Source organism: Phaethon lepturus, unplaced genomic scaffold (assembly GCF_000687285.1).
Source record: "Phaethon lepturus isolate BGI_N335 unplaced genomic scaffold, ASM68728v1 scaffold1894, whole genome shotgun sequence".
Classification (NCBI taxonomy): Eukaryota; Metazoa; Chordata; class Aves; order Phaethontiformes; family Phaethontidae; genus Phaethon; species Phaethon lepturus.
In genome coordinates, this window is record NW_010533749.1 from 70741 (window position 1) to 95245 (window position 24505).

Below are 24505 nucleotides of genomic sequence, written 5' to 3' on the forward strand. Positions count from 1 at the left end.
GGCGCATACACACGTTGTTCAGCTTCCTGCGTAAAGGGGCACAATTAATAAGGACTAGGATTTTCATAGGGATCTAAATTAATAGCTTATGTTGTCCTCCAGATACTTTTGAGGAAAGTCATAACTGTTTAACCAGTACTGGAAGCAAAAGCAAATGGGCTATTTCCACTTTTAGAGTTTTTTAGAAGTCACATGAATTACTCCAAATTGTTTATATGTGAAGCTTTCTGTGAGGGCTGGTTTTCTGCCAGCTTTGTGTTAACATTAACAGCAAGTTCCTTCTTTTCAGATCTTTTGAACATTAAAAAAATTACAATCTGTCTGCAAAAGCCTAAAAGAGAACTGTAACTGTCAACATTTTGGTTTAACATCGACTCTGCCTTTGTGAATACAGAGTTAAACCAGCAGTAAACTGATTAAATGAAGCAACAGGATGGAGAGGGGAACACAACGTGAGCTCGTCCCTGACTGCTGAGCTGCGAACAGAAAGTATGCCCCGAGAGTAGAAGGTATCAAATGAGACTCCTTTAAGATTTAATATTATCATGTATGCTTAGCTTCAATTCTCTCAGCACTCCCAAATTAACAGAATTATTTCATTTTTAAGCACGTGAATGAATGTATAATTGCTTGCAGAATTTGGCTCTAAATCATACAACTATATTTAGTTTCAGAAATGGTGAGAAAGACTTACCTCCATCAAACTTAAATGTATTCCAATGAGGTAGGGCATTGGGGCACTGCAAAGAAGAAAAAGACCCAGCTTTACATTCTCGTAACACTGGATTAACACGTATGACTTATAAAATTAGCCACAGGAAAACACTGGGATACTGGATTAGATTTTGCTTAAAAAAATAATATACACAGAGACAAACCACATGTAAACAAAATTTTATTCCATATTTGAAAGACTTTTTTTATTATGCAATATCCTCTCACTACTGTAAGACTTTTATTTTTCTTGACACCAGAATTTCTAAGTGACTCAGTTAAGACGGGTACGTAAGGACAGCTATTAAACATCTCTGTAATTCTGGGTTTTAAAAAACAAACAAAAAAACAAACAAACAGTGTTATTACAGTTTTGAAAAAAATGCCCAGACTTTTTCTAAGAGTATTCTTTAGAAAAACTGATCCTGTTATAGTATTAAGTGGCTAATTTAACATATAGATATGACCCGGTACTACAAGTTTTAAACCTTTTGAAGATGGGTCCAGGCATATTTTAAATAATTTATTTCTAAGTATAAAACTTAACGTGTACATTTATAAAAGAGAAACAAAAATTACTTTTGAAGATTCTGATAAACTCCAGAGTTGCAGGGATACGCTGATACAATTATTCCCTTCAGAACACAAAACTTAAATACACCAAGAGGCTCTTAGGCCAAATCTGTAGCCTCAGACACAGAAGGACTCAGAGACAGGTCTGATACTTCTGTTATCAAACAGAATGCTAACGTTTAAGAGAAAGATTGATCTTTTCCATCTTCTCTTCTATGATGTTAGCAAACACCAATGTGGACTATATAACACAAGAAGAATACTGAATGAAAGTTGAATCTTTGTGTATACAGTATTTCTAATATTAAGCTTATTACAGGACTCCCACTCAACTAATTGGGGAAAGCTTATATTTGCACTGCTTATTAGAACACATCAAAGAGGTTGCCAAAGCTGCTAATTGCAAATATGGCATATACTGCCTGTTAAACGGGAAGCACACAGACAGACACAACTTTTAAAATAGAGACTCATTTCATTTTGGATACAGAAGCTCAAAGAGCTCATTTTCAATTTCAGATGGGGGAAAAAAAAAAAAAGAGAGAAATGTCACTGTACTGCCTTGGATTAAAATATCTTCCATATTGCTTTTATAAACTGGTGCCTACTGCTCAGTAAGAGAAGTACAGTGCTGAAAAAACTACCGCAAGACACCAGACCAGCAAAAATCACTCTGCTTCCCATTTTCATGAGAAATACTTTAATATATATATATTTACTGATATGCATATTAATATGTATAACATTTATTAACATACCCCCTAAAACTGCTACTCTTTTGAATGCTGTACCAAGAGATGGAAACAGCCTCTGTATTAGACATACTACATGGAAATACCTTTTTCTTTTTTGAAGACATTAACCATATATAACTTCAAAAAACCCTTACAAGTTATTTGTAGAACACAGAAGTGCCGTGTATCACATTACATTACAACTTACTGAGCTGCCTAGGCTGGCAGGGGTGCCCCTGCCCAAGCCTCACCCAATACAGCACCCTATGACAGATAGCCCAGAGGGACTGTTACATCGGAACCTAACTTGGTACAAATCCTGAAGGATCTGCTTCCTTGGGAATTCCACAGATGAGAACCAGAACATACACCCAAGTTCTTGGATAGAAATTTTTACCATACAACATGATACACACTTATTACATATGGATTGCTGCTCAACTGAGGAGTATTTTTATTTGTCATTTTGCATCTTTTATTTGTGACAAACACTCTCTCTTTCACCCACATCTCTTCATTTCCAATGGCCACATTCCAGGAGCAAGAAAATACCCCGTAATTTTATATTCAAAGTATAAACCATTGGTTTAGCTGCCAGCTGCACAAATGCTCAACTTCCCTGTGTGCCTGGCTATGCTGCTCAAGACTCCTCCAGTATGCACTGAAATGAATGTGTTTCTAATTAAGTAGTTTCATGAACACGACAGCTTCAATCTCAAAAATACAAAGTCTGAACCTCGGCAGGAAGTCTTAAGACTGCAAATGTCTCATCTAGTGGAACCTTGGCTAACATAATGAAAGGAAGCAGGAAGACTGCAGTATTCCAGAAAACCAGCCGTTTATTAACGTGTCCAAAAGTAGAGTCTGTCACCAAGCAAAGGAAAATTTGAACCTGTAAAATCTACTTAACTGTATCAAATCCATCTTTCAATCCTCCAGTTTATCAACAAAAGAATAATAAGAAAGTCTACACCCTTAAAACCAGGCACCCCCAGTTAAGATTTTAAGGAGTTACAGGAAAGATAGGGCTCAAGATATATGGGTCAGCTTTGGATGCAATGAATCATCTTTTCCATTTTCTAGTGAGAGACATTACATGTAAAGGCAATAGAGCATATAAAACCATTACAGGGATGGGACAAAGGCTACGGTAACCTGACTTTTAGCAGTGTTTTGAAAGCTGTTACTTCTTTAAACTTGTATTACTAAACGTTCAAGGACTCCAGTCAGGTGCCTAATGGGCTGTACAGTGCATACACTCGGACAGACTGGGGAAAGCAGGAGGAACAATTTAATGCTATAGAACTACAGAGAGTGGTTTTAGCATACCCACTGATAGAAAAAAAAGCTCAGGTTTTGCCAGTTGATATGACAAAAGGAAACTTTGAAGCCCTAATTTGTTAAAGTATAATGTGCTAGTTTTGCAAGTACTTGCGTTCACTTTAAGAATAGTTGCAGAGATTTCCACTAGGGAACGAGGTAGAGCACCAAAGGCGGCATTGGATATTTGAGAAACATGTAACACACGGGTGAAAAACTGGATCACGGGGCACTGGGACATGGCACTGGTGCAGAGAATGACAAGCAGACAAGGGACATGCTGCAAAGGGCTCTGGAAGACGAAGAGCATGCAGAAGAGAAGATGGGGAAAATAGAAGGTAAATGAGGAAGGTTGACAAAATCATATGAAAATAATTCCTGTAAGAGCTTTCTCAACATGTATAAGCAATTCTGTGGCTTACAGAAGTCAGAGGGCAAACACTGAATGGTCAGAGCTTGGGCAAAGACACCTGGAGCCACCCTGGTCAGTGAGAAAGGCCACATTTCAGACATGAAGCAGAAGAAACACACACCATTTAGAAATGGATTAGATCTGAAGACTAATGAAGAATTTCCCAAATTATGGGAATATATGAAAAGAAATTAACTCAGTTTTAACCACAAAAGCCATGGCCTGTAATGACTGGAAGACACCGGAGAGGAGTGACAAATAGGAGGCATCTACAAGCATCCCAGCAGAGAATCAAGGGAAACAAAGGCAGGTTTTAGTTTGTGTGAAAGGTGACAGATGTGGAGAAAAGCAGAACTGCGATGCATCCATGAAGCACTTGTTTTTGAAGGTGTATTTGTGTGAAATTTGTTTATTCAAAACTGCTTTAAAATAACTATTACTGTTCATCACCCAAATGTGGACCTTAAAGTGTTTTCTCCATGGGTAACAAAAATCAAATTATCTGAATGCCTATTTTATCCAAATTCATTTTGTTTGTCAGAACTGACATTACTGTTCAATGACACCTGGACAGCAAAGCAAAAGCAAAGATATTTTAAGGATAATTCACGATGATAGCTCCTTATACTCCCAAAAGTTTAACTAAGCAAACATCGTAAATAACCTCAAAAAAATGTAATTCTGGTTAAAAGCATAAATATTTCAAATAAAATCTACCAGAGAGATTATATTCTTCTGTCATCGCTCATCAATCTGACTGAAAAGGAAACACACCTAAAAGTAAATGTTGAAGGTTCCTGTCAAGCTTCATATATTGCTTTTATCACCATTTTTCTTTATCATGAGTTAAACATATGCCATTACTTGAATACCCAGCTACCATCCTGTACAAGGGAACATTGCTGTGTGCCTCCTCTTCCCCGTTCAGACCACACTATAATAGTTCTTCCTAACTGCTATGCAGGTCCTGAGACATGAAACGCTCAAGCAGGTTTTAATATTTTATCAGGTTAGATGTGTATTTCCAAGACTTTCAAGTGAACTTCAGTAAGACACATTGCTTGTATAAACAGGAGAAACACTGCACAACGTTTATTCCTTCTGGGACCCATGGCAGATTAAAGACTGCCCTTCAGACCAGTCTTTACCTACCGCTTGACACTTCAGCAGTCCTGGGGGTTCTTACAACCACAACCACTAATTACTCAAAGTTGTTTGATGGCAGCCAATATCCATTAAGTGCAAAATTGAGAAGTATCAATTTCTGCTACGCGTATTTACTGCTTAAATAAAATGCCTGCCTAAGTCTTTTGGAACGAAGAGAAAGGTTATTACTCCTGCTGTGCTACACTGGTTCCCCATGCAACCAGCATTATTTATAATCAAATGAGTTACACAGGTAAATATCAAATCATTAAAGTAGCAATGCATAAGCATGAATATGGATATTGTGGACTTAATGGCTATATATTGCCCATTTATTACAGTTGCATTTTTACAATTTCTTTAATTCGTTTCCTTATGCTAACTAGAGACCTCTTAATTATGCTCCCAAGAGGTGGGCAACTACTAATTGGAAGAGAAGCAGGTGAAATAGAGGGACATTTCCTCTTAAGTGAAAAAAAAAAAAGTAAAAAATACCACCCTTAAAAAATACTGCAATTCACCAGAAAAAGTAACGTAAGGCTCATAGTTTACATCTACACCGGGATTTGCACCATTTTGCTTCATTGCTGCAGGAAAATTGATTAGCCCACACGTCCTAAGTTCATGTCTTGATATACAAACACTTACTTAAGGTGTTGCTCCCCCACACCAGTAGTACTTCACTCTCTAAGGTAGTCTCCTGATTTCTCTTCAGCTTACTCACTGAAATGCAACAGAATTCAATCCAAAATTTATTGGGGTAATTGATGCAAATTAGAAACTTGACTGCATAAATTGGAATGATGTGGAAAACATACAGCTAAGAAACCAGAAGAGCGACAACAAGAGCTTTTAGCGGTACACAGATGTTCCAGGCTAAATCCAAATGCCTACCAAGAGGCTCATGAGGAAGGAATCATTGTTTCCTGAGCAGCGGGAGTGCTCGCCCTCCAGCTACCCCCTCCACCTACTTAACGGAACATATTGAACTATATGCAGATTCAGAAAACACAAGAAAGGGAGTTAAAAAAACTCCTGGAGAAAGGGAAAACTGCACCAATAGAAATGTTTGTTCTGCAGCTGTGCCAGGGTTCTCGAAGAAGGTGGCTCTCAGAATATATTAATGTCAGCTGCTAAGCAGTCTATCTAATATAAAAGACTGTTTTAATCACCCTAGAAAATATACTGTTGCTTCTGGTAAAAGCCCACAGACTAACCCGAGTGACGGTGCTCTGGGACTTGGAGAACATACTAAGCTGTGTTACCAGGTCAAAGTCAGGCTTTTCTTACAGGCTAATTCTAAACACAAACACTGAGAGCAAAAAGGAAGAAAACAGACACAGTGGGAGTGTTTTTATGCCACATGAAAAACAAACTGGAAGTAGTGAGGAAAATTAATAAGACTGTTTCTTTCACATCAAGAAATGTTTAAATTCCCAACAACAAAATAGATGGACAAGATCTGGCCACGGTTAAGTAGTTGTATGTGCTTGGCTACTGATGCTTGGTGGCAGGATCTCATTAACCAGTACTTTTGGCACCTGCTGGCATGTACTTTTTAAAAACAAACAAACAAAACAACCAAAAAACCAACCAGCACTGCTTCATATCTTTCCTCTGTTGCTCTGTATTCAAAGGAACAAGCAATTGTGCATTAAGGTGTGAAATCTAATGATAGGTTTCCCACCAATTTCTAGTCTCCTCCACCCAAAATTTTTCCCTGGGCTGAAAATATATCAAAGAACGGCACCTAATTAAAAACTAAAATAAAGGATAGCACTATTCCCCTTGCTTTCTCTCTCCCCGCCTCAACTAATCTAAATGAGAGGGATCAGATGACTGAAGTGATCCCAGATACATGTACATGGTACTACACCAATATTATTGGCTCAGCATCCTTAGTACAAAGAGCAAGTGTATGGAGAACAAACATTTTGAAGGTATAGGCTTTTGGCATTTTCAATTCTGTGGTTAGCTATGAGGAATGAGGAATGCAGAGGAACATAAATATTGAGTTTTAAAAAATCTTTTCAACAGGGAAATGGGAAGAAAATTACCCCCCTTCTGCATTGTAAGTTAAAAAAATTAGAGCAGAGCAAACTGAAAAAAAAATGAGAAACCACAGTGTTTTGAAAGTACTTGGTGTAAAGTGCCAATAAAGGGCAAAATGCTATAGAAAAAAACTGAGCTTTAACGTCAGTGAAACACATTCATACTGAGCATGTTTGTGGTACAGTTGCCATTCACTTGTAGCAATACCCGATTACCCACCTTTTCCTGCCTCAGGCAGGAACGCACGCTTCTCTCTACAGCTAAAGGGCGCTCTCAAAACTGAGCAACAACTCAGCTGATAGTTGTTATGTCCCCCTTCCCTCCCCAGGAAATACCACAAATCTAACTGGAGCTGTCAGTCTATCAGTCGGACCTTGAAATTCCCTTTCTATGAAACGTTTCCACTGTTTAAAAGCAAAAAAATTACAGGTGGAATACACGTTTTTCAAAAACTTTTAAAGATCACGAGTCATACAGTTATATACCCTTCTGTGATTTTTCAAAATAGCAGAAGATTCAAAAGCACCATACAGCACAGTCAATAAATGGACACAGTCAACTGAATGAACATGATATTTTGTATTCGTAAGAACTGGAGAATTCTCATTACTTTAGATTTTGTTTCCATTTCAGCTCTTCAAAATTCTAATGCAACATTTGAGAAAGAAATAAACAACCAAGAATTAAAATTAAATTAAACTTTTTATTTTAAATAATCTCAGGTCATTTCCCTTAAGCAGCAGACACCAATAAAGCAGAGAGCACAGAGCTGATTTCTCAGTCCTCCTAAGCAAAACTGACATATCTAAGTTCACATAGTTACAAAATAGATGGACTCTATTTTGAGAAATATATTTATGGCATTTTAATTGTTGCTAGATTGACTTACTCAAACAATTACAGTATGTGTAGCTACCTCTCCAATTAAAGCTCATCTCTGTCTAAAGTAATCAGTTCTTGTATTTGTAAGCACGCCATTACAATCTGCCTAATAATTACACATTTTAAAATCATATTTTTCACACACTAGCTGGCTTATTCGTTATACGGCCAGGGTGTTACACCATGAAAGAATTCATTCAGTAGAGCTCAATGACTTGTGTCTTTATTTCCTTGGGTACGCCGCCCAAGCGTTTGCTTTTTGCACACCTCTGCTCCCAACTGCGGGATCTGGACTTAGGCCCTTTTAACATGTCTTTGTCAGAAAGTCGATGAATACCTAATCTTCAAACCCAGCGCAAAAGCCTCTTGTGGTCCACATCGCTGTCGTGAAAACTCCGAGCAGCATGTACCTGAAGAAAAAGCTGGCAGCAGCAGCCTTCATGTGTTAATTACACATGCGAAGCCCATTATGCAGAGAAAGGGCACCTGCTGGCAGTGCAAATGAGTAGAACCTGCCCTTCCTGTGCAGCGAGTAAATTGAAGGTTCATTTCTACAGGAGATAATAGTTTTTAGATTCCGTTCCATGTATCCTCGACATACGCACATACTTAGCATTTAAATCATCTGCAGAGGAACAAGCTTCCTTTAAATCTGCATGTTTCAGTTCTGATAGTGATCCCGGCCGGTTCCTTACTCTTGTTTAAATGCAGAGAAAACATCACACAGAACACTATCACTCTTAAAAAAAACCACCAGCAAACCTCCACACTAAAAGCCACACTTAAAAAAAAAAAAACTTACTGTGTCATACGACACCACACAAGTTTGGGCTTTTTCCAGGAAGGGCTTTTAAAAATGCGAGGGGGCACAGGGAGGCTGTTTCTGTGCTTTCAAACCATTCCCAGAAGTGCATTAAGCACCACACTCCCACAAACGTCACTGCTACGCCGGGAGACCCAGACGGCCAGCCAGTAGACCTTGCCAGAAAAGACAAAGGCATTGAGCCCCTCGGCCTCTTCTGTGTCCTTCATCACTTCACTATGTGACCATGCAGCAGCAGGTCCACGTTTCCCTTGTGCTTTCCCTTTTCTGCCAAGCTGGTAGAAGCCTCGTTACCCTTCAGTTACATCCTGCAGTTTAGCTCCAGCCAAGCTTTGGCCTTACTAATTCCATCCCTTTGACATTATATGAGGTTGCTCATGGGCTATGCCAAAATTTGTCATATCATGATAATGAGTAAGTTTTTGAAAGGTTTATATTCATTCCCCTAAATAAAGGTAAATATAATGTTCTAAACACACACTGATAATAAAAGATCGCCGCAGGAAAGTGAATACCTTTCCCCCACCCCCAGTAGAAGTTCTGGGAAACTGAAAAATGAGAGTATCTTCTCCACTGTATCCTCCACTATTGGAGTCTTAATTCAGATTTTAACATTTAAGACAGATATGCTGAAAACAGACTTTAATTATATGATATCAAAGTTGTAACATTCCTTAGTAACCACTCATATCAGAGTATTTCAACATACTGATAGACAATTTTATCTTGCCATGAAAACATTTTTTTTTTACTTACTAGGTTGGTTGCTTCCTTAATATGCCTATATATTTTTAGAGTAACAGTTGCATCATAAGAGGACTTAAGACTTACTATACAGGAATGTGAAAACTGTTGTGAATCTAAGTGATATATATACATATATATAACACAGATACATACACACACACATATATATATAGCCTTACCAACAGTAGTCCAATAGATGTGGGGGCAGAACAGGAATGTAAACATGCTGCCAGAACATCGGGTAGAGCATAGCTGCAGACCCATGAATGCAGGCAGTTAACTGCAAAAACACATATTAAAACAGGATCATAAATAAGACAAAAACCAAGCTTAAAAAGGTAAAGTTAGAAGAAAAAAAGTAGAGAATCAATTCTGCTTTCATATCAACATGCTATATTACAAAATATACAGTGCTCTTGTTAAAAAAAAAAAAAAGGTATTGGTGGATGAAGCATGACTGGTTTATGGTGGTTCTCATTCGGCTGACTTTGTAAACAGCTGAGAACATGATTTATTCAACGAACAAAACCCGAAAAGAACACCCAGCGTTCTATAAAGCAACAGAAACATGGAAATAAAAACACAAAAGGAACTAAAAAATAGTAAAGGCAAATCCTCTGATCCTGGTAATTACCATCTGTTATATATCATAAAACTGTACTGAAATAACACAAACTGGAAAAGTATTTGAGCTCAGGAAGATACAATGAGTGGCATATGTTTCGTAAGAGTATATCATATGAAACTCAGTGATTAAATTTTTATTACTTAAAAGGGATTTCTGTCTAATTGCCCTTCACAAAATCATTTGATCCATTGAATTTCTCAGTTATATTTTTAAAAACTCAGTCAGAATAGTTTTGATGTCAGCAGGTATTGAATGAAAAAGATCACAAATAGCAAACACAGGTGCCAGTCAAGCTGTGGGAAGAATTCTCAGAGAGCTTTGGAGGAAATTATGTCTCGCAATCCTATTTTAAATGATAATTAATAATTTGGAAAAGCAGATAAGCAGGATATTTATCACATTCATTACGGATCTTAAAATGGAGACAGTGGTAGTCCTCAATAACGAAATCTCAGCAAAAGCTACAGTCAAAATACCGTAAGAAGAGGAGATGAACACACACACGAAAATAGAAAATAAATAAATAAATCAGAACACTCATACAAATAGACACATACAAGGAAAAGACTAAGAGGTGACAGGCAATCACATCCACCCTGACAGTGTTTTGCAGTTTAGAGTGTCTTTTAAGCTCAAATGATACCCAGCACAAGTATTACAACGTGTTTCACTTGAGAGACACATTTTGAAAACAATACTCAGCAAAAACCTACCAGTTATTTGAACATACGATGAAATCAAGCATATAATGCTTGTCTGGACATAGGAAGGAGGAAGAATGCTGCTTACGAATACCGAAAAGACAAATTCTAAAGGACTGAGTCCTTCTGGTGGACGGAAGTTGTGTGAGATGAAATTAAGCAAAGACAAATCCCAACGTTAATCCTAATTCAGTTAGATGTGGTGTAACATTTAAAAAAAAATTAAAAAATATGACCCTCATTATTAATTTCCATTAAGACAGACTACTGAATTATATACCTCTTCATAGGGAACCCACGACTCGTAAAGAACATGGTCTAGACAAGCTAATACAGAGTCTCTTAAGGCTCCGTGTCAGGGAAAATCAGCTACAAATCTGGCTGTAGTTTGGCTTATGTTCAATGCCAAAGCCTTTATGTAATTCCAGTGCAGTTTTTGTAAGTAACGGAACCTGGTCTTCTGATTAAAATGCAGGTCATTAGGCAAGAAGGTGGAAGACAGGCACATATTTTATGTGCTATTTTTAAGCCTCTGAACAATACAGATCTGGATAAGCAATGAGAATGCACCATGGAACAGGGACTTCCGGGGAGAATTACTGTGCTTCTCTGCAGTGTGGTGCAGATAAGAACTACGGTGAGGTACGAGCTTTGCAAGCAGGTGTTTTTCAAAAGCAGAGAAGTGACTATAAAGATGAACCGAAATACACTTTGCAATTTACAGCTCAAAATAGACAGATTTTTTTAAAAATCATTTAGAACCCAAGACCCAGTATGTTGACAGGAGTTTAATGAAAAAAAATTCAGATAGAAAATCCTCAAGTTGAAAAGCCAGAATTTTAAGCTATACCTCATACCTACTTGAGAGACACTGTTATTGTGGCTAAAATAGATTAATAATCTGTCTATTTAATAACGTTTCTGAGTTCAAATCAACCCCATCACCTAATCAAGAAAAAGCTAAGAAAACAAATGGTCTACTAACCCAGATCAGAAATCCCTTGTCTCCCAGTATTCTGTCCAACAGTGGTCCACACAAACTACTAAAACCGCTGACCAACACATTCATCAATAAAACTGGTATTTCACATTTTCTCAGTCCCCACCACCTTGAAGCTCATACTTCATGTGACAATGAATTCAAATAAATACACTGCAAAGTACTGCCCTGCCTCTTTAAGCCCGTTCCCTCCCAGTTTTAATGTGTGCTCCGAGTTTTGAGCATTTTAAGACAATAAATCACCTCCTACTTATCTTCTACAGGCCACACATGATCTTCTATATTTCTATCAAGTTCCCTACCTCCTTAGCACCTTTACCAGGCTGAATGAAGAGCTCTCATCTACTCTGCTTTGCCTAATTGAGAGATTATTTTGTACATTTGCTTGTTCTTGTTATCCTTCTCCACACTTTTCAGAGTTTCACTTTATCATTTTTTTATTTGGAGTAGATAAGAACTCATGCAATATTCTCCCTGTGGGCAAGCCATGAACATATCTAGTGGCATTATACCTTCTTTTTTGTTCTCTACTCCCTTCATAACACTTTCTTGGCTTCTAAGCCTTCAACTGAGTAGCGAGCTGGCATTTTCATAGATCAATCTCTCTCTCTTTTTTTAAAAAAACAACCAACTCCAGTATCTCTTTCTGAGCGGTAATAAAATTACTTCAGTTATTCAGACCATGATTGCGTACGTAGTTAGAAGCATTTTCTCACATAAGCATTATTTTGTATTTACCCATGCTGTGCAACAAAATAACTGCTACAACATTTTCTCCCCTTTTTAAAAATAGTTTTTCATGAGGACATTGAACAGATTCCAGAATAGAACGCTGTTGGATTGCTTTGCAACTTCCAGGGTTAGGAAAAATGGAAATTTTTCTCACCCTTCTTCCTTCAACCTTTTAGACAGCTGTTTACCCTCAAGAGGATCAAACTCTCCTATGCCATGAAAATGTCTTTAATAGTTTTGAAGAATTCCACATTGTTCAATCTGTTCTAGATTTTTAAAGATTTTTAAGATTTGAGGCATGAATTTCTTTTGCAAAGGTCATATTTACTCTTCCTCATTAGCCTTTGCTTATGCATTCATTAATTCTAGTCCTCATTGCGACAGGTTTCAAGTTTTTTCATAGAAATATATCTCAAAGAACTGTAGTTTCCTTCAGGCAGAAATGCTCTCACACCCAACTTTCAACACCAAATACAAATTTCTGAAATCGGATCTTATTCTTTAGGTTCATAACTCTTCTTGTGTTTCTTCTTCCAGAATCTATTTTGATCTTACTTTCTTCAGACTTCAGCAGCTGCAGCTTGGTGTGCAGCAATGAAGTTTCTCTACACAGAACGTTGCTCACTTCCGTACAGTTGTCCCACTCGCTAGGACTGCAAACAAAATCTGTTTGAATCCCTGGTCTCTGTCTTGTCTACTATATCCATCTCTAGGCCTACATTCTTTACCAATTGTCTACTATACTGAACAGCAGATAATTTCTTGAATTACTGACATTCATCTCCACAATAGTACCGTTTCATCCCTGTTCATCTTAACACCCACTTCAGCATCTCCACAATTTCATTTAACTCTTTTGTGAAATACTGATGAAATCTGGAGGCGCAGTCTTGTCTGACCCTCTTTTAATATCCCTTAGATTTTCACTTCTGTCGCCCATGAAAGCTACGCAGTCACTCCTCACCTTAGCACTGCTTGATTGGGCAAGTGTCATAACATGAGAGTCCACAAAGCTCAAAAGCATCCCAGTGCTGATAACACGTTACCCTAAGTAAGACTATACAAGAATTTAAACTAGATCTGAACCGTCCTAACGAAAGAGCATCTTTGGAAGCAGACAGGGCACAGCAAGTATCTGAACATGTACCTGTTCAGTCTTTCTCAATAAGAAAGCTCTTTATTAGCAGGCGAACATTATTTTATGGTCTATATGGGATGGAAATATGAGTATGTTGGGACACTAATTAAAGCAAAAGTTAGAAGCTACAAAATCTTGAATTTATTCTATATTTATCACTCACAAAACATTAAAGATTCATCCCTATCCCATTATATTTCAACTTACCTTTATATTATTCCATCTTCTCTATTATGGAGAAGATGGTCCCCTCTCACAGATGAGACAAAAGGCATAGCCTAGTTCCAAAATATGCTGCAGAAAAAAAGGGTGTGCTTTCCCACTGTAGTTTTTCCGCTATATTCTTAAATCCTTTATGTTTTCTGTTTCTGTTCTCCGAATCAAAGAGATGTCTGGAAAAAATACTATTTAGAAATTTAATTCTTACTTTAAAATTGCTTCTATGAGGATCAAATGGATTATTTCCTGGCATTATTATATAGCATGGTTGCCACTGTAGAGGAGTGAACTCAGTAATCCAAGGAGGCCCCTTCCAAGCCCTCCTCCCATTGGTTTTAAAACTCAGCAAGAAAAGATTAAACAGACATAATGGTCAACACTGCAGACATCTGAGCAGAACCTGTCACTTATTTTTGAGATGTACTCCCACCTTGCTATCTGGCATGAATTCAAATAACATACTGCCATGGGTAAGCACCAGTACTGTCCTTCAACTCTGCCAAGATAAGGGCTCATGAAAAAGAAATAGCATATTTGCTGGAGACCTCACCTGATTAGTGACTGCCATACAGAAAACAAGCACTTAATAATAAGGCAGCCTGAGAAATGCCCAACTGTCAAAACTATAGGAATCCAGCATTTTGAAATAAGATTAGTTCCACTACCTCAGGTTCCTGCAGCTGTTGCTGGAGAATGTAAAAAGATAGCTAAGACAGACACTGATTCACTCACTCACTTTTTGCAGTTTTGTATTTAATACTCTAAAAGCCTTATTTGAGCAAATTAAATCAATGGGATTTTATCACACATATAAAAATTATAAAGTGATGTTGAATTATAACAGGCCATTTTCCAGCGCGCTTTACTTTCTCTCTCCCGACGCATATACACTGCACAGTTCTGCAGATGCAGTACGTGGCTACAAACGTGCAACGGACACTCGAAAAAAATGACCGCCTTCTGAGTGTTTGTACGATCATTTTTTCTGCATTACTCAGGGCTAAAAACAAAGTAGGAAGCTTAAGACTGAGCTTCATAAGAATTAAGCAGTGAAAGCAGGGCTGTGGCAAAGGCTGTGTATGAAGATCAAGACCTGTACTGGCAGAAGGTTACAAGGATAGCACCAGAGCTCTTGGGAAGGAAGAGCTTGTACGTTTAAAACAGTAGGTGTAAGACTGCTGTAGAACAAGAACTGTGCAAGCTCTTAGCTATGTTGCATCACAAGGACATTTGGTGAATGTTATTAATCATACGTTGTCTTTTCCTAAGGACCACCGTTTCCTTATCCTCAGAGCCCCGAGGCATGTCAGAAACCAGGCAGGGAATAAGAGGCTGTGCATCAGAGCCTTCCATGACATGGAAAAAGCGACACGGCAAGCTCTCAATTCCCAGGAACAAAAGCGTATCCATGTCAAAATGGCATTTTTGCTTTGTACTAACACTCAAAAAATAACAGAAAAATTACGTAAAGAAATCCAACTCAGTATGATGGAGCCAAACAGAAACATCACAGAAATTCACAGGTTTAAGTCTTTTAAGAGTCACCAGGCTTCATGTAAGCCACCTTTTTATAATGAGAGACAACGTGCTGCTGCCCTTACCACAAGTAGTTAACATACCTTGCTGAGGCAGGGCTGCACGGGCAAGTTAGGATGGAAGAGAGGATACTGGATGCAAGAAAAGCTCTTGTTTCATTTTTGCAACAGCGTGCTCCCACCAGCAGGTCATCTTTTGCCAAGCACAGTTCATTTTGGTTTGTACCCGGCTTTTCATGAGCAGTTAGGTCACAGAATACGTAAAGAAATTTAACATTAATAATTGCTTTAGCATTTTGAGAAATTATTTGAGTTTCCTTTTGTAGGTAAAAAAGAAAAAAAATCCAAGAAAACAGCAATAATTCTTCCGTAGGTTCAGTACATATGGTTTATCAAATAGCTACGAAACGCAGCCTCGTTCAGTTACCTCTAAATCTTATTCAACTTAACTATATTACGGATATTTCAAAACAAAATTTGAATTTGATATGATGTATGATGGCACAGAATTCATTCTGCCTTAAAACATTTTCCATCCAGGACTGTTTAATTTTCTCTCTTACCTGATATTAAATTCAAGCCTTAAGTATGAAGTGTGCCATGTCTCTCTGAGTTAAAAGAAATTAACTGCAAATAGGTCCCCTCCACTTTTTTGTTAAAAACCTAAAAAGTAAAAACAAAGAAACCAATCCCCCTCACCATCACGCCACCCTCACTTTACTTTGAGAATTCTCAGTTTGGTACGTTTCCAGTTACAAGGTCTTGGCTTCCGCTGAGCACAGTTTGAAATAAAATAATGCAGCTTGTTCCTACTGCTGGAACATGCAGAGCAGAGCGTGCAGGCAAGGAATCACTGGCTCTGGCCCAACGCTTCAAACCTGTCTTACACTGTCACTCCAATCTTGGAGCAGTTTATATATAAAGTTGTAAGATAAGAACACACAGTATGAATACCCCTCCCTACTGAAGAACCAGACATGCTTTTATCTTGGACAGAGGCAAAAGAAAGAGAAATAGCAGAAAGATAGGAAAGAAAACACAACCCTACTTGTGAAATGGCTCATTAAGGAAGGCAAAGTGACAGGTAAGTAATTCTTCTTCCCAGGCTCTGTCACAAAGGGAGAGATTAAACCAACCAACCAGCCCCACAAACTTTGAAATGCTTTGGATAGCCATTCTCTTCTTTCCTCCTCTCTGAGAGTTTACTATTCTTTTCATTCCCTAGGTTCCTGAAATAAACACTTCTCCTCTTCATTTTATTCAACTATCAGACCTGGATGTATGTTTGCTTATTTTAGTAGGGAGGACATAGAATACTTGGCAGATATAAAAGTTAAGATTTTACAAGTTTTCTACATTATTAAACTTAATAATACTTAAATTCTTTTGTTTCCAAGTGTGGGATTGATTGTAAACATGTAATAAGTATTAGAAGATCCCAGAGATTATTCTAACTCTCTGAGTTTCACTTACCTTTCAAAATGATATTGCAATAGTTATTGTGAGAGTAAGTATGAAGTCTTAATTGCTTTCATTTTTCTACCCTGTATCGACAGACCGTTCTTACATGATTTTATGTATATAATTTCAGACTTCCATAGTATTTACAATTGCATTAAGCAGTTTCAATCTCAAGCACAAAGTAGGTCATGGTCCTACAGTAAGAGATTACTTAATACCATACAAAATGGAAATGGTAGCTTGTATTTTAGAAAGGACCGCTCAAGTACTTAGTCCATAGCACTAGAAAGCAAAATTAGTTAAACCATCTTACACTCGTCATTCATAAAGAAAAGCAATCAATACCCATTTACAGAGCAAACAGAATGAAAACTTAACATTTTCTTTTATAAAGAAAATCACAGTCTTATTGACTGATAAACCTTGAAATGCATAACAGAAAACTTTGAACTACATCAAGCTGCGTGCTTGTTTTGATGTTCAGTCATTTTTAGAAGAGAATACTCTAGAGTATTCAGTAGCTTTCATCTCTCAGACCCTTGATGGAGCCTAAGTAGCATTAAGACTACACGTTATCAAAAAAAGTGCAAAAATGTGGATTGTCAATGTATTTTAGCCCACTCCTTCGGTCCATCCAGAGAAGGTCACTGGAACATCCATTTAACAGTACCATTTATCTATTTTTTTTTTCCTGTCAAGTAAATTATGAAAAAGGGACTTCACTATGAAATAAATGTTTGTATATTTACGTACCAAACAACCCCAAGAATTCCTGTATCGAAAAAAATCTTTTTCATTTCAACATTAGAAGCCAACAGAAGTTCAGTAAAATCATCACATAGTACTACAGAATTGATTTGAGGTTGCATAGCTGAGGTTGGAAGGGGGACCTAAAGATCATCAGATCACTTCCTATATATGACTGTCATTTTAAAAATAGTCCTGTGAATAGAAGAAATTATTCTGCATTTTACTTACAGTGCTCAGCTTACTACAACAAATGAGGATGCGGCGTTCATACAGCATACTGGCATAGAGATGCAGCATGTTGTTGACATCAACTGCTACAAAATACTCTGTCAGATTTCTCTGGGAAGAGAGAAAATAATTTTTGATTCATGACATTACATAAACAAGTGTCCTTAACAAAAACAGTAAGATTTCATCCCCCTATTGCACTATATCCAGTATATGGCTTACCCAAAGAAAGCAGTACGTCATCTTATGTCAGAGCATTCTTTTAATTGCAATATCTTTCCCCTAATTTTTGGGGAGCTAGATCTTGGAATAAAAAAATTGATGTTTCACACACAGCTTCTTAAATACAAGATACTTCTCTGAGAAAAAATACATTCCGTCGCTTTTACGGAAACTTCAAAGCTAACTGATAAAGTACCAAAAAAAAAAAAAACCAAAAAAAAACTCACAACCCAACAATAAAACCAGCTTTCTTAGAGGACCATTCCAATATGACAAATTCAAATGTAAGCTCAGTCTATGCTAGAAGAATTCTGATAACTGTAATTACACACTGACATTTAACACACACGCTAAAAAACAGTCACACAGGTTGTGTGAACGCCTTGTCTGAACTTCGTGCACTCTGACAAACGTTTGCCCTTGGTGGAAGAGAGAAAGCACTTCCTTGCGGGGCTGGGGAAGCTGAGGAAGGAGACAGAGAATTCCCTCTCTCTGAAAATTTCAGTGGATGCCCATCTCTGATGAAGAGGCAGGATTCAAACATCCAATTTTACATAAGCCATCGGTACGTTTTTACAGTATAAAGAAAATTAATTGCAGTAGAAGAATATTTGTAAGCAAAGCACATTGCAATCTGCCTTTAAAGTATACATAGAAAAACAAAGACACAAGCAAGTAATGCCACCGAAACTTTACATATACACTTCCCAGGCAACACAGCTTTCTTCCATGCCTTTGCTGCTCAGAATATTAAAAAGTACCTATATAAAAATTACTGTAAATAACTGAAATTCGAAAAAGAAAACAGAGCAAGCTTCACAAGAGGTTACGGCCACATAATCCCATCAGCCAGCAACATTTTCCATTCCCGATTACCGATGTAATTGCCCTGTGCACATGCTACAGCGGCATGAATCATATCTCATTTACTAAATAATTAAGATGTCTTCTAATAAACAGTGGAATGTGATCCTAAGATACTTACTTTCAAAACTAGAAAGCCACCATGTAGGGTAACTTCCTCAAAAGGTATTATGTGCTCCTAGAATGAGAGGCTTCTACAGTGCAAGGCAAACAAAAAAGGGTTTTTGTTTGTAGATGATATTTTAACTTCTTAAAACACAGAAATTTAAAAGAGTAGGGGGCTGGTGGAAGAAAAGGTAATACATCCAAAAATGCTGAATTAAGGGATTTGTTTCCAAATAACTTCTTACAGATATGAAAGGCTTTCTATATGATAAAGACAGTCTTATACAAAAAGCACATGTGAAAGCAAAACTAGATTAGTCATGAATTCAAGTGCAATCTTAATCATCGTTAAATAAAAAAGTGCAGAAAAGCAAAAAGCAAATATGATTTAGAAACTTAAAGAAGCTCAACAAAGCCTATTAGCACTTTTGACAGATCCAAAGATAACTAAAACCACCAATACTTGGCCTGAGAAGTCTGCCAAGATGCTTCATACTGTGCAAAAATATGTTCCACAGCTTGCCATCCAAACACAAAGAACTAAAGAAAAATTAAGCATTGTATTTGGAAGACTTTTGTACCAGCAAGTACATAGATAAAAACTACGCTCATTACGGTTAGCTTCAAACACATTTATCTAAAACAATCATTCAGGTCTTTGTTACAGAAAAGCTATAGCCGCAGACAGGTAGATTCAAAGGAAAAAAAAAAGCTAACACATTTTGCCAAAAACCTATTAAACTATCATGTACTTTTTCTGTATTTCTCATCCCATCTGTGCTGATTAGCATGATATTTTTGTCTAAACATAAGCTGTCTTCTCTACAGCTCTTCTTCCCCCTCTCACTCATCTTTCCACGACGCCAAAACACAGCGCATGACGACACAATTACTGCAAATAGTGTGAATTAAAAAGAATTTTTAAGTAGCACTGAACTCCCTTTGATGCCACCCAAATTAGGAGCATAGCAAAAGGATCACATAATCCCTACGTTCTGCCTGAAGACGTAGATATGCACGTGCATGGATGTGTTTATACGGCACCAGTATCCACTACTGAGAGGACAATAGACATGGGGACTCGATTTGCAATTATTCTTTGATTAAGTTTATTGTAGTGAAATACTGGCTTTGACACACAAACGTACCTTCAGATGGAAAGATTTATAAGGTTTTAGTCTTCTCTGCTCTCAGAAATTTGCCAATGACACCTGCGAAGCATGTGGGCTGTATGGTAATGTATTGATACTAAGGAAATTCACGTGTTAGCTCTAAGTTTTATTTATAAGAAAGCTGTCATCTTTGAAGATGAAATTGGGACTTACACGCGTATTTTGAAAGACATGTCTCGTAAGTGACAAAACCATGAATGAGTTAAATAAATACAAATGAAAGCGTTCCAATTTGCAGTATAATTGTTGTGTATTTTGTTTCCTAGGGTTTAAACCTTTCTTTGGAGAGTAAAAAGTGGGATTTTCAAAATAAAATAGAGGAACAGGTATCCCCACTCCTCTCAAAACTCACTAAGTGTCCTGTGAAATTCCCTCATGCTCCTTTGAAAGTTCATTCTGACATCAATCATCTATTTGATCGTTTGCTATCTAGTATCAGTAAATGCACATACACACTGACTTTTGAGATTAAAAAAAAAAACAAAACACACATACTTCTCTTCCTCCATCATCTAATGAATTTTTTACTGAATGAACAAACCAATGAGCTCTCTCCTCTGCAACGAGTAAAGCTCATAGTCTGCTCTTGAACAGCTTCATTTATAAGACTTCAGTATATTTCCTGTTAGAACAGGATAGTAGAATTGAGTCAGGTTTCCTTCTCCGTCCTGCTGTTTGAAATCCCTCACCTTATTTAGAAGTTTGTTTTCTTTGAAATATCACACATTCAAAATCTAACATGAGTTTGTAGTATTTGCAGGTATTTCCTGCAATGAACCCAACGTCGTCCTGAAGCCACAGTGCATTTACAAATCTTTCATATAACTTACATCTTTTGAAAAGTGAATGCTTAGCTGTTACCTAAACGTGTCCATGCGAAATGTTTTCCTGACTCATTAAACATACTGATCTGAGACACAGTCAGATAATTCCAAGAAGTTTGTTAACATTCCAGATAGAGTTCTGTGCAGCTCTCCATTAATCATTAAATACAACTTCAAAGTTTGGCACCACTAAAACTTTTTCTAATATGCGTTTTAAAATGTAATAATTGATAAGATATGTAGAATTTTGAATAAATTGGGCCAATTGATTAAAACCCATGAAGATTTATGCTCATTTAATGTCCTTGTACTATTCCCTAATATGTTCCAATTCTACATGAAAGTTGCATTAACAGATAAAATCCTCAAAAAATTACACAACACTCATTAGAAACAAAATTAACAAAAGAAATGCCTGAGGAATGGAAAACATCAACTGGAACAACAGCTAGACCACTGGATTTGATTTTTAATTTTTTTCTTTCTTACCACGAGCCCTAAGCTTTTTTAATCGGGAGGTGTATATATAGAGAGGCATACAGATTTGTTCACAGAATTAAATGTTCTTCCACTTCTGTTCCCAGAGGTGCCCCGGTTCACCCCAGACACTGCAAAGAGTCCATCCTTCACAGTGACATCACTGCACAGGATACCTACATCGAAACCGTGACATTCCCTCTGAGGCACATCAGCACCACTCAATGATTCACAGAGGATGCTTTTTAGCATCACCCGGCACTCCCCCCGTGAAGGCTGAGCGTTCAGCTTTCAAAGGGCTTCCAACTCGTTCTGGCCCAAGGCCTCTGCTTTTAAAACAGCCTTTGATTCACGAGCATTCATCATCTGTCCTGCTCAAATGTTTTGGGAAGCTGACTCAGACTTTTGAATATAAAGCGAACATCACCAGCAGACATAGATACAGCGCTACTTCCCGAAGCCGTCACCGGGGGCTGTTACGAAGCTGCTCCGTGTCGGCTAAGCAGGCCCAGGCAGACGATCTACTTCTAATCCTGCCACTGGATTCTTACCATTACTAGCTCATTTCTGCTCTCCAATTTACCAGCCTGTAAAATGGAAATAAACTTCCTTCCTTCCTATCCAGGTGATTTGAGACTTATCAGACTGAAATGGTTAAAGTTTGAGATGATCGCATAAAAGAGATTAACATAAAATACAAACCCTATGAACAAGGAACTTCATGTCTGGATTAGGACAGGATTTGATAGCTGGCTTAGATTCATGTATCATATTTCTACAAAAATAAAGGACCTTAGAGGAAAAAGCACATCTGTTAAATTTACTGACAGGACGTGTGTCAGTATGAAGTCTACAGCACAGAAAAGCTCGCAACTATGTTTTGAAACAGAAACAAAAAGCCCCAAATGTTATCTGCTATAGAAATCATCCACAAACGAGATTAAATGCCGTGATGATTCCCTTTTCTTTCTTTCTCTCATGCCATAAATTGAGGTATATGGTGCTGAGGCACCGCAAAATGTTCAAGAAAAAACTGAGATATTGGGCTTAGAACTTTGGCTAAGAGACATAGCAGGAGCATATTAAAGAGTATTGAAGAGAAGCAAATGCCAACATTGTCTTCCCACAGACCTCTCATCTGGCTAGAAAGCTGAGGCATGCTGAAACACATACAAGACAACTTCCTGAGGCTTAAAAAGTCTCTGAAACAGTGTTCCTAAGGAAACAGGTATGCTTGACATTTTCAGAAAGCCATCTAACAAACGGGGCGTTTTTCCTGGTCTCTTCTGTCACTCTTTCAGAAAGGTCTCACTGTACGATTAGCAGATGTGCTTTTTTCTACCCAGATCATTAGTACTTTATCCTCAATACATTTCAGTTTTTAATCACAAATGCAGATTGTCAACTCCTGAATGTTATTGTGTAAGTATGATACAGAAGGAAGATGTTAGCACAAAGGAAGGAGTGATCACCTAAGCAACTATGGTTAATAATAGACCTTTAAAGCAAAGAGCCTAGATGTTCATCTGGATCAATACAAAATGGTTTAGGTAAGGATATGTGATATCTGAATTCTGACAGCATTGTAAAGAACAAGGCAGGTTAATACCACAGTGGTATTTGATCTTTCTTAAGTACTAGCAATATGGATGTTGGAAACATTGAACTCTTCCACTGAAGATACTGACTACCAAGATTACACCCTTGGCTTGACTAATAAGTAGCCATAAGACTGTAATAAACAAAAACAATATCTTGTATTGAAACATTTTTTCAAATAAAATTAATTTCAAACCAGTATGTTATCTCTCCAGCAGGTCCCAACAATTTCTTCCTAAGTTTAGTTTTTAGTTTCAGTTTCATGTTGTACTCAAAGTCTCATACCTCCAGAAAACTATGTAAACAGTGTGAGGTCAGCAAGGGGAGAATGAAATGTCATTCTGGATGCAGAAGAAAAAAAATTGCTTCTTTAGCTGCAAAATTATTAAATTTCTTTTAAAGTAAACTTTCTATTCTTTTAAAACAGCAGTTCTTTGAAACTTTATGAGAAGAAAACAGACCCTGTTAGCTACAAAGGTGAAATACCTCAACAGATTTTTGTCTTCTTTTTGATATAAATTAAAGTCTTGGCAAAGTGGATGAAATTCCTTTCTGTCATAGTCCTGCATTTTTATGTTGAGGATGACTCTTGTAGTACTCATTCGAATGGTAATCACAAAACTGCCTTAAGATTACTTTCAAGAATCTTCCATAGGCTTATTGCAGGGAGCAAATTTTCACACAAATAAACTCCATCATTGTTCTCCGAAACGCCACTGTACTGTTACATACAGTTACCATATCACTGTTCTTTCCCAATTTTGAGTAGACTGAAACTATAGATGTGTATTTTAAATTACTCACTTCTTAGGACTAAGAAATCATGAAATGTTAGCAGTAAGTAATAGTAGAGTGGTGATAATAATGTTTTATATTTTTAAAATAAATATCTTGACTTACATCTTAAGATAATTATGCTGTCAATTTCCTGTTCGTTTGGTATCTTTTCTTAATTAAAATGGCAAACATTAAATTCTGTTATGTCGTACGTCAAAAAGCCTGTTACTCATGTACTTCTGCAGTTAGCAACACAATGTTTTCTGCCCAGTACTACTTACAGTTTGAACACTTAAAGTTTACTTCAACTTCTAGCAATATTTTACAGAATATAATCTATTACCAGGCCAAACAGAGGTAACAATTGTTATCCATTTTGTGGCTGACATGAAACAGAAATGGTAAAGTGCACTGTCCTCTACAGTACTCACATTTTCAGGTATACTGGGAAGCTCTCTGATGTCAGGCACAGTAAAGTAAAAGTGCTAAAAAAAGAGAAAATATTGATTATTGCAATAATGTAAAAAGCAATCTAAATCTATTGCTTGGTATTACTAAAAGCAATAATAGTAGTTGATCAGCTAAGTAAAAAAGACAGAATTTTTGTTACCAACTACCAATATGACTTCTTTGTCATGGATTTCAAGAGCTGGATTCTCAGATCACACAT

At 37.2% G+C, this 24505-nt stretch overlaps 1 protein-coding gene across 1 annotated transcript in view; it reads right to left on the bottom strand.

The window, feature by feature from the left end:
* Positions 1 to 24505, bottom strand: part of DENND1A (DENN/MADD domain containing 1A) — a gene marked incomplete at both ends in the record, with an annotated part of 171623 nt that overhangs the window by 58180 nt on the left and 88938 nt on the right. Inside the window, 4 exons of the mRNA XM_010285292.1 lie at positions 695 to 740; positions 9583 to 9683; positions 17796 to 17906; positions 24267 to 24320. Of these exons, the coding sequence (XP_010283594.1) occupies positions 695 to 740; positions 9583 to 9683; positions 17796 to 17906; positions 24267 to 24320 (312 nt within the window). The remainder of the gene's footprint in view (positions 1 to 694; positions 741 to 9582; positions 9684 to 17795; positions 17907 to 24266; positions 24321 to 24505) is intronic.